The 10,399-nt window shown below is 41.6% G+C and overlaps 1 protein-coding gene across 22 annotated transcripts in view; it reads left to right on the forward strand.

Moving 5' to 3' along the window:
* Positions 1-9,897, forward strand: part of ptprdb (protein tyrosine phosphatase receptor type Db) — a 151,207-nt gene extending 141,310 nt beyond the window's left edge. For 21 of the 22 annotated variants that reach the window (XM_005747028.2, XM_005747026.2, XM_005747025.1 and 18 more), the window contains 7 exons: positions 1,524-1,809; positions 4,168-4,346; positions 4,431-4,557; positions 6,240-6,365; positions 6,457-6,611; positions 7,712-7,847; positions 7,942-9,897. In XM_005747028.2, coding sequence (XP_005747085.1) covers positions 1,524-1,809; positions 4,168-4,346; positions 4,431-4,557; positions 6,240-6,365; positions 6,457-6,611; positions 7,712-7,847; positions 7,942-8,010 — 1,078 coding nt within the window. In that variant the 3' untranslated portion in view covers positions 8,011-9,897. The remainder of the gene's footprint in view (positions 1-1,523; positions 1,810-4,167; positions 4,347-4,430; positions 4,558-6,239; positions 6,366-6,456; positions 6,612-7,711; positions 7,848-7,941) is intronic. The other variant, XR_312082.1, reaches the window with a different exon arrangement.
* The last annotated feature ends 502 nt before the right edge of the window (positions 9,898-10,399 follow it).

The following is a 10,399-nucleotide window of genomic DNA, read 5'->3' on the forward strand; positions in this document are numbered from 1 at the left end:
TCGGCTCATCCATTCTTATTATTCACTGAACCAGAATTATTTATGATATCCATCCACAACCATAAAGGAAACAGGTCTGCTCCGTGACTGTGTGTTTGTGAGTCTGCATGAAACACTTATGCGTTATTTTGGCATTTATGAGTTAACAACATTTTCAAAAGCCTGGCAGTCGGCAAAAATCAACAAGAGTCCAAGGGTGCTTGTATAAAATAGTTCAGAGGCGCTGAAGTAAAATAAGATTGACCTGCGATTATGCAAACCCCAAACATCCTGGCTGGCTTAGACACCCACATTCCTCCCACAACAACCTCCTTCGTCTCCATCATCAGCTACCATGCTGACCCTATTTTCCATAATTAGCTTTCACAGTTGACAATATACCATTTAGGCTGGGGGTACATCTGGGTTCACAAGTTTATATTCAAATGAGCTGCTGTCTGAGCAGCAGGAGGCCAATGTGTTGGATGGAGAAGAGACTCTGGGAGCTTGTCATTACGGGCTTGGCACAGCGTTTAGCTCCAGAGCTCGAATGAAGCTTCTGTTTGCTCTTACCGGCAATCGCAGAGAAAAGAAGATAGAGCAGGGCAGTGGGAATATGGAGCAGAAACTCTCGGGAGGAAGAATTAGTGAGGTATGGATGTGGAGGAGAATGAAGGAGGGGAAGGGGGTAAGGCTGAGACAATGATGGAGAGGGAAAGGTAGCGAGGGACTGGGAGTTAGAGGAGGAGATGTGTGCAGAGTGAGAAAAAAGAAGGTGAGGTCAAATCCAGGACACAGTGAATGAAAGTGATGAATTAAAGAAAAGGAAAGATGGAGAGAAAATGGTTTCCAAGAAGAAGAAAAGGACAAATGTGAGTATGAAAAAGTGTCGGGGCTGGCGTGAGAGGGTACTTATCGAGAAGAAAAAGAGGCAGAGCGACGGGGGCGGGACGCAGCGGAGAAGGTTGGCAGGAGAGCAGCTCTTCCTAATCTTCCGTAGCAGTCAGATGGAGTATCTAACAGGATTATCAGTCAAATTTAATTATCCTGGCAAGACTCCATCATAATGTGCTTTTACATTTCAACCAACCTCTGTATCAAACAACGGACCAAATCTCATTCCACCTCGACAACGCTCCCGCGCATGCACACCGATATTCATTTAACCACATAAAGAATTTTCTATTCACTTGCACAAACTTGCTTGGTCAGGTTGTCTCACCGTTTACTAGCACAGCAAAAATGTGAAGTGTTTGGGTGGGCAGCTAACGGTATTATATTTCCGGATCGTGTGTCGATAGGGAGGATATCTTCTTAATGCCAGCGAGACAGTGTTGCTGACTCATCGCTGATGTCAATTTTTACCTGCTTTGACGGAAATATTGCTGGCTGGGATCTCGATGATAGTTAGCTGATTTAGGCAAAGCATGTTATGTTTGAGCTCTGCGGGGACAGATTTGCACCAGGTATTAGGACACAGCGCACACACTGCAGTTTATGTGAGAAAATAACCTCACTATCTGGTTCTCTTTTCCTATTTCCAGTGCTGGAGTGGGCCGCACTGGCTGTTTCATTGTGATTGATGCCATGACAGAGCGAATCAAGCATGAGAAGACCATCGACATCTACGGTCATGTCACGCTGATGCGCTCCGAGAGGAACTACATGGTGCAGACGGAAGACCAGTACATCTTCATTCACGATGCACTGCTGGAGGCGGTGACCTGCGGGAACACCGAAGTCCCTGCGAGGAACCTGTACTCCTACATCCAGAGGCTGACGCAGATTGAACCAGGAGAAAATGTCACCGGCATGGAGCTGGAGTTCAAGGTGAGGAGGATTCACTTTGTTCCCCCGAAGGCTATAAAATTAAGCCCTACAGATTTATGGTGGTTCATAAAACCGATTCATGATAATAATGTAACACTTCACTGGTTTCTGTAAGGCCGAGTTGTCTTTTTCTTGCCCTTCGCCACCTAAAAGGTTAACAGTAAGAGCCAGTGAAAGCATCTTTGAAGCACTGCAGATCTTCAGGGCCTGCTCAGAGATATCCAGCGGGATAAATCACTGTCTGAAGACTTTACCTACTGGCCATTCTGTCCATATAAAGAATAGAGCAAACGTTCATATTTCATATTTAATTCTTGACCTTGAAAGCCATAATTGACCAAAAAACAAAGTTGCACTTCAGGTCCCATGCTGAGGGTTTTCATAGGAAGATGGTTCTTACCACCAAAGCTTGGGAAGAACGTTGTCTAAAATGACATACAGAATGTTTAATTCAGGAAGCTTTGACTTTGATAGCCCCTGAGCATCTTTCCCAGGGCTGTTAGTGGTTCTTACAGTTTCAATCCCCCTCTGAGAGATTCATATAGATGGTTGGATTTGAAGGGGATTATGGGATTGCACCTTTTGAATCTAAGGTAAGAGAGTTAGCTTTTCTGAGGGTTTCTGAAAGCATCGCAGTTTGATAGGCATGCACGTAAAGACCAAATAATGTAGGCCAGAAAGTTGAAGTTTGTAATAAAATCTTAGGGGGTTGGAAGTTATAACAGCTTTTTCAAAACTTTAGGGAGCTGATTAGAATATAAAGTGAGAACAGCAAATGTAGGCATCATAAACAATCGCAGTGAGAACATAAGGGATTCAAAGTCTTGCTGGGAAGTGTTATTTTCATTATATTCTAGTTGTTATTTTGTTTACTGTGTTGTTTACCTCATGCCAGATGAGTTCTCTGCAGACCTGACTGGCCTGGCTGGGTGAAAAAGAGAGAATCAGTTGTAGCTTTACAGGTATACGTTGAAAGCAGGTGGCTTAATTTTTCCCAGGAATGGCTTGTGTCTGCTCAGACAATCAGAGGGCAAGGTAAACACAAAGTGACTCTGAGCAATCTCCCTCATCCTATGCCCCAGCTTTCCTCCCTCCCTCTAATAGGAGCGCTCCCCTCAGAATGACAATGAACTGAGCGCTCGCTGTATTGTTTTCACAGCCTTAGATTGATGTGAAACACATGGCGGGGTTGTCCCACTCACCATATTTCATCTCACTTGAACTCGCGTGGTATATCACAGCCCACCGTCTGAAAGATTACTTTCCACCTCCGTCAACAAAACACCAAAAGGTTGGAACTTCTCGTGTAAGAGAGGCGTCATGTCCCTCAAATAAAATCACAAAGTTGAAGCAAGCGTGTGAGGAAAAGGGAGAGGTGAATGTTTTCTGGCTGCTTTTGGTAATCCAACACCTTAATACGCCGTGTTTTTGTTTCCTTTCACAGAGAGTTTATTGGTGGAGTTCTCGGAGCTTGCCAGGAGGGCATGATTTTCTCCTTGGTGAAAAATATTGGCATGTATCGAAGCGGTGAAAAGCTTTGTTTTTGCCAGGCTTTATTGATAAGACCGCGTCAAATTCAAACCAAATGACATGAAGAATTACTATTGTTGATGCTGGAAACTGGGTTCAGAGTACCCAGAATGAACTGGTGAACTTGTGGTTAGTGGGGATTTTCCAGCTCAGTCTGTCTGTAAGAAAATAAGGTACTGCTGTTTCTCCCACAGCACTCCGGTAGCCGCTGATGGTAGACGTTGGGTTCATGAGACCCCATTGTTTCCCCCTGAGTCTGCGGTTTCCCTCTGCCTATTCTCTGTTTCTCTGTGTTTCTTTTTAAACCGTGTCATCCAGTGGTCGAGTGTGAGCGAGTGTACTGCATGTACTTACGGCTGCCTGTCTGCACATATCCACATATGAATGTGTGTGTTCCAGTTTTTCTTTTTCTTTTTCTTTTTTGACTGGATCAACTGTGGTTCACATGTGTGTGTTGAGACAGTGTGGGGCCTTGTGGTTTCCTGCCCCCTGACTTTTGATTTTCTCCTTCCTCTCCCTGTTCCATTCCCTACCGCTGCCCTCGTCCCCTATATCGGCCCTGCTGTGTTGATTCAGTTGAAGATGTCTGACTAAATATCCTGAGGCCTGCAGATTAAAGATGGTTTTCTAATTCCACTTGTCCAATAAAAAACCAAACCTTGTGCTTTTTAAAAGAGTACTTTTTTTTCTCTTTTACTTCCTTGCTTATCCGTCCTTTTTTATTTCGCCATCATTTCAGTGCTCTCATCAGTGCTGCTTGTAATTCTTTTTCTGTAATTTTCATCTGCACAATATTACAGCATATTTCCTTTATTTCTTATATTTCAGCGTCTGGCCAGTGCCAAGGCCCACACATCACGGTTTGTGAGTGCCAATCTGCCGTGCAACAAGTTCAAAAACCGGCTGGTGAATATCATGCCCTACGAGACCACGCGTGTGTGTCTGCAGCCAATCAGAGGAGTGGAAGGATCCGACTACATCAATGCCAGCTTCATTGATGGATACAGGTCAGTTTAACATCAGTCACTGTACAATGTTCTCACGCATGGGGAGAAATTTATTTTCATTTATACTTATCCATGTGTTTATAGGCAGCAGAAGGCCTATATAGCAACCCAGGGCCCACTGGCTGAGACCACAGAGGACTACTGGAGGATGCTGTGGGAACATAACTCCACCATTGTTGTCATGCTAACCAAACTGAGAGAAATGGGACGGGTACGGATAAATGCACTCAAACACACTCAAATGTGATACATGCATTGGTCCTGCAGGATAAAAACATATAGCTGCACTGGTTGAATGTCTTTTTAATTAGCGTATCACAGTACTGTGCAAAAGTCTTGAGCTACATGTTGGTTTTTTTCCTTTGGACATTGGCAGCTTTTCTACTCATTTTCAGTCCAGTGCTTGACCATTTCAGAGGAATGTTGAGCTACTTAACACTGACCTATGAACCGTTCAAGGATAAAAAGGAACTGAACTCAAGAGATGAACCAGTGTTGGGTCTACACAAAGCAGCTTAGCAAAGAAGCAATTTTAAATTGTAGCTTTAGGCACTTTGTTACTAACAACCCATCACAAAAACAGACAAGATTTGTTCCAATTTCTTTAGTTGAAATTACAGAAAATGCCAAAAAATTACACAGCCCATTATCATAAAATAGCTTTTTTTGCACTAACAAGGCAGCTTTCAAAGGGCTATTAACTGAAAACCTGTTAGCACCTGACAGTCATGTCCTGGAGAAATAGGAAAAAAATGCAGCAAAGACCTGACACAGGGCCTGAGAGACGCATCTGGCCCTTCAGACGACCCACCTACTGTTACCCGAAGCTTCATCAGGATGGTCTCAGTGAAATGGTTGCTGTCAAGAAGTTCCTCTTAAGGAAGGAAAAGAGAAAAAAAAGACTGTGATATGCCAAAGAGTCCCAGAGATCCATTCCTGAAGACTACTTAAAGAAATAACAACAAAGCTTGCCTAGGAGTCTTCTGGCTGTGTTGAAGAATAAAGGTGGTAATTACAAATATTGATTTTCACACGCGATAGAATGGTTAAAGATAAAAACAACAACAAAGTATTGACTGATTTCCACTCCCATTGTTAGGCTCTAGAAAGTCTCATATTTTAGACCAAAGGAACCTGAAGAGGTTACAAATAACTTCAGTTAACAACAAAAAAGCATGTCACTTCACAGAAGGAAAGCAGACCATCCTATTCGGCTATTCAGAGCCCAGAGAATTACCAGTATGGAGATGTGTAGACAAAGAATTTACAAATTCTTTGAAACTCACATTAATTAAATGTGTTTGGGCTAGCTGCAGCTTTTAAACAATAGACCCACATTTTTCCCTTGATTAAGTGCCTAAGCGTGTACTATAACATGCAGTATCACACAATATATTGTCATTTGAGCTAATTATTTTCAGTAAAAGAATATATTGAAGGGCTGACTGAATAGCAGCATAATCAGCAGCTCCATGTGTTGTTGTTGCAGAAGTTTACATCAGGAGAGGACTGAACTGTGAATAACAATGTCCTCTTAAAATGGGCAGCAGAATAGCTTTTGATGCCTGCAACAGGGGAAAAGCGAATGTTTCGTGATTAAGAATTTGCAATTTGGGGGGGAATCTATCAAAAATTTAATATAATGAATTAAATATAATAAATGTTTGGGCGTTATGAAGCATTATGCATGGCACAGTGAGAGTGATATGACTTTCAGTATTAATTCAGTGAACATAATATCTCATCTGCATTGAGATGGTCTTGAAATGAATAATGAATATCACAAGTTATGGTGACATTTCCGTTATAAATTGCCTAGAAATGGTTCTCCTCACACACTGAGTACTTTAAATATGATGCAGCGCTCTGAAGAGAAGCCTTTGTACTCTACAGGAGAAGTGTCACCAGTACTGGCCTGCAGAGCGCTCAGCCAGGTACCAGTACTTTGTGGTGGATCCCATGGCTGAGTACAACATGCCCCAGTACATCTTGAGAGAGTTCAAAGTCACTGATGCCAGGGTGAGTCGTCAGCCTGTGAGCAAGACAGACTAATTTGTACTGGCTTCCAGAATTTTCTGAGTTTCAAATTACCATATTTTCTTTCACCCAGGATGGCCAGTCACGGACAGTTCGTCAGTTCCAGTTCACAGACTGGCCCGAGCAAGGAGTGCCAAAGTCAGGAGAAGGATTTATTGATTTTATTGGCCAAGTGCATAAAACTAAAGAACAGTTTGGCCAGGACGGGCCAATTACTGTGCACTGCAGGTAAGGTCTAGGCTGCCTACAAATACCTCAACATTTCACATATTGTTCATTAAGTTGTGCAGACTCGATAAAAAAGAATACCTACAAATTCACCAGATGACCTGTGAGAGATTCTTGGAACATTTTGTTTCTGCTTGAGTAAAGACTTGGGGAATCTTTTACGTTAAATTTATTCCACTTCTCTGTTAAATATATACAGTGCTTTAATATCAGACAAAGATAAATGAAAAATGCAGTTTTTAAATAATGATTTCATTTAATAAGGGAAAAAAACAAACCTTCCTGCTTCTATGTGGAAAAAGTAGTTAAATGATAGATTAACTGTGAAAAAATCAGTTTTTTGGGAAGCTAAGTTGAGTTAAATTTCAATACCACACTCTGGCCTGATTACTCCCAGACCAGTTGAATCAAGAAATCACTTGAATAGAGCCTTTCGGACAAAGTGATGTTACTAAAAGATCTCCCAAAAAAAAAAACAACAACAACAGATGATGCCACGATCTAAAGAAACAGCTGAGATCTAAAGTCACTAACATCTATCAGTCTGAAAAGGATTACAAAGCCATTTCTTAGGCTTAGGGACTCCAGGGAACCACAGTGAAGGCCATAAATGGAGAAAACTCAGAGCAGTAGTGAACCATCCTAGGAATGACAGGGCTACCAGAATTACCATGCTGATTACCTAGAGGTCACAAAAGAACCCAGAAAAACATCTAAACAACTGTAAGCCTCACTTGCCTTAGTTTCATGATTCAAAAATAAGAAAGAGACTGGGCAAAACCCTTTTTTTTAAAGTCCATTTTGTATTTACTTGGTTTTCTTTGTCTAATATTAAAACTTCTTTGATGGTTGAAACACCTAGCTGTGACCGATATTGGAAAAAATATGAAATCAGGAAGAGGGAAATAGTTTTCACAGCACTGGACTTTTTTTCTTGCTGATACGCTAATAAAGCACCACCACCGCTTGCTGCACCACGTGTGAGCAAATATTCAGAATAACGGTTTGGCACGACTAGTAGCAAACTGAGCTAGTGCATGATGCATACATAAGGAGATGCATTTCCAGCTCTGAATACGTTTCCACCTGTGCTCCAACAGTGCTGGTGTAGGAAGGACCGGTGTGTTCATCACCCTCAGCATCGTGCTAGAGAGGATGAGGTACGAGGGAGTGGTGGATATTTTCCAGACTGTCAAGATGCTGCGCACCCAGAGACCAGCCACCGTTCAGACAGAGGTGAGCTTTCTAAACCACTTCACGTCTTCAAAGAACACTTGAATGTTCCTTTAGTCTTTCTTCTCTTCTTCACAATTCTTCTGCTTCCCTCTAGGACCAGTACCAGTTCTGCTACCGCGCCAGTCTGGAGTACCTGGGAAGCTTTGATCACTATGCAACATAAACCCAGTGGCTGTCGATCATGCGCACGTTCAACCGAGTGCATTTTTCTCATGTTATGCACAGCCAGAATAAATGCACTAGGTTGCGATGTGCAGGTATGAAGACTTTGCCACTGCATGCAGAGTGAAGGGGGACCATCGGCTTATCCGTACCTAGAAACAGCACCTCTAACTGAGCCATAGCAACCTGCTTGACAAGGGTGTTTTCCTGCCACCCTCAGCCCAAACACACCCATTGGTCAGTCTGAAGCAGCAACTTCTACCACTGTTCCAATCAGAATACTTGATCAAATATAGATTTTTTCTTTTTTTATTTGTTTCAGTGCTTTTCCGAGCACCCAGATTGCGTTTTTTGTTGTTTGGGTGTGGAACTCCACCACCAGTGTAGCATCACCAACCTAAATACGGGACCCAGCTACAGCATTTTTTTCTGTCACAGGAAATTTCGATTTTTCTATCTCGAGGACAGTTCAGAAGGAAGCTACAAATCCATCTTATGGAAACCTCGTGGACAAGAAAGAACTGGGATATCAAGCACCAGAGAATTGCCAACAGGAGCCTGAAAACACAGAGCACAGAGTATTAAAAAGACCAAGAACACGCAACTTAAAAAAAAAAAAGACACAAGAAGTGTGGGTTGTTTTTTTCTGTCTTATTTTGGAAACAGACTCTTGTTTCCTGTGAATGAAAAAGAAGACATTTCTACCATACAGTAATAAACACCACCAATTCAACCTTATGCTTCACGATTTAAGATAAGGGAAGGTTTACTGAGGTCTAAAAATGCATACTGCAAAGTAAAACATTAATTTAGTTTTCTAGAAAAAATATGTGACTATATTGTTTTTTAAAAACTGGATATTCCATATGGCACGTTCTGTTTTTCCATTCTTATAGGTTTATGATTTTGTCACCGTTGACCATACATGGGCAAAGTTGCATTTTTTTTTTCTGTGTAATCCAATGAGCTGTAGCCATTTTCTTTTTCTTTTGTTAAAGTGATACGGTACTGTTTTAAAGTGTACAATCAAATCTAGTGTGGAAAATGTTCACAGTTCTATGAAAAAAAATCGAGTGTCACTCTCCTGTATTCTCCACCCACACGTTTCGCATGCACACAGGACTCTCAGCCTCATTACTGTCTCACTTGCGACGTTTAAAGACACGAAGACGGTAATTTCTCAATTCCCGAGGGCCCGCCGGGGTACAGTATTAGCACTGCTGCTACCAGAAAGTCCCGAGAATAATCCCGCCACGTTGTTCTGCGCGTAGCCCGAAAGAAAGCTGGGCGGACCACGACTGAAGCTAGTAAACGCAGAGAGCAGACGAAATATTAGGTGTCCAAATAAGCTTCATTAAGATTTCCTAAGCAGAAAGCGAGACGAGCGAGCAGGAAAGGGATGGGAAAAGGAGAACAATTTTCTTACTGGAATGCTCACCGTTGACTTTTCTCTGTGTCTGATTCAGTGTGCAATAAGTAGATGTATTATATATTTTTGTGTCAAGTCACTAACTGCAGTTATATGCCATGATGATGATGACGGTGATGATGACGACGATAATACTGATGATGGTGCATCATTTTCCAGACACAAGGATGTTACACTTGATGTTCCCTCCACCATATAAAAGTGTTAGAGTAATAACCTCTGACCTCTTAGGAAGTCGATTTTTTTTTTTTTAATCAAGTCACATGTCCAGTAGATGATGTCATCCTTCTTTGTGTCACGGCGAGCAACGAATGATCGAAGTCATATTACAAACTGCATCTAATAAGTATTTTAATTTTAGATTTCTAGTGCCTTATATTACACGCCTATTTTGATAAAGTTACTTTAAAGGGTTTTTGTGTATTTTATGTATGCTTGTGTGAACCGAATGTGTGTGTGTGTGTGTTTTTGTTATGTTACAGTATGTGAAAAAGTATTTTATGGGATTTTTTTTGTTTTGTTTTGTTCTTTTTTTTTCTTTGTTCTTTGTTGTTGTTTTGTTGTTTTTGGCTGTGAAATTTTGAATGGAAGGGTTTGTGTAGGCTGGACAGTCATACTCACATTTTAAACCCAGCAACTGCATCATCATATCTCTTTTCATTCAAAAGAAAATAAGCATATGTTACAAGAGACTCGACTGCAGAAAAAATGTGGTTTTAAAGTAGGTTATTAGCAAGACAGACTGATCGTTTTTTTAAGGTTCTACGTCAAGCTTTCCATCTTTTCCTTACACAGGCTTTGTGGATATCCTGTCATTACGGACACTTTTCTTTTACCCGCCATGAAATTTTGGTGCAGACTTTGAGCTGGCTCGAACAAGTCATACTTGCTCGGCTGTATAGAAATCTGTAAAAGCTGAATGGCTCTTTGTCAGTCTGTGTGAAAGGAGGAGCATCAGCCC

The sequence above is a fragment of the Pundamilia nyererei genome, unplaced genomic scaffold (genome assembly GCF_000239375.1).
Source record: "Pundamilia nyererei isolate P.nyererei 1_Seehausen unplaced genomic scaffold, PunNye1.0 scaffold00187, whole genome shotgun sequence".
Taxonomy (NCBI): domain Eukaryota; kingdom Metazoa; phylum Chordata; class Actinopteri; order Cichliformes; family Cichlidae; genus Pundamilia; species Pundamilia nyererei.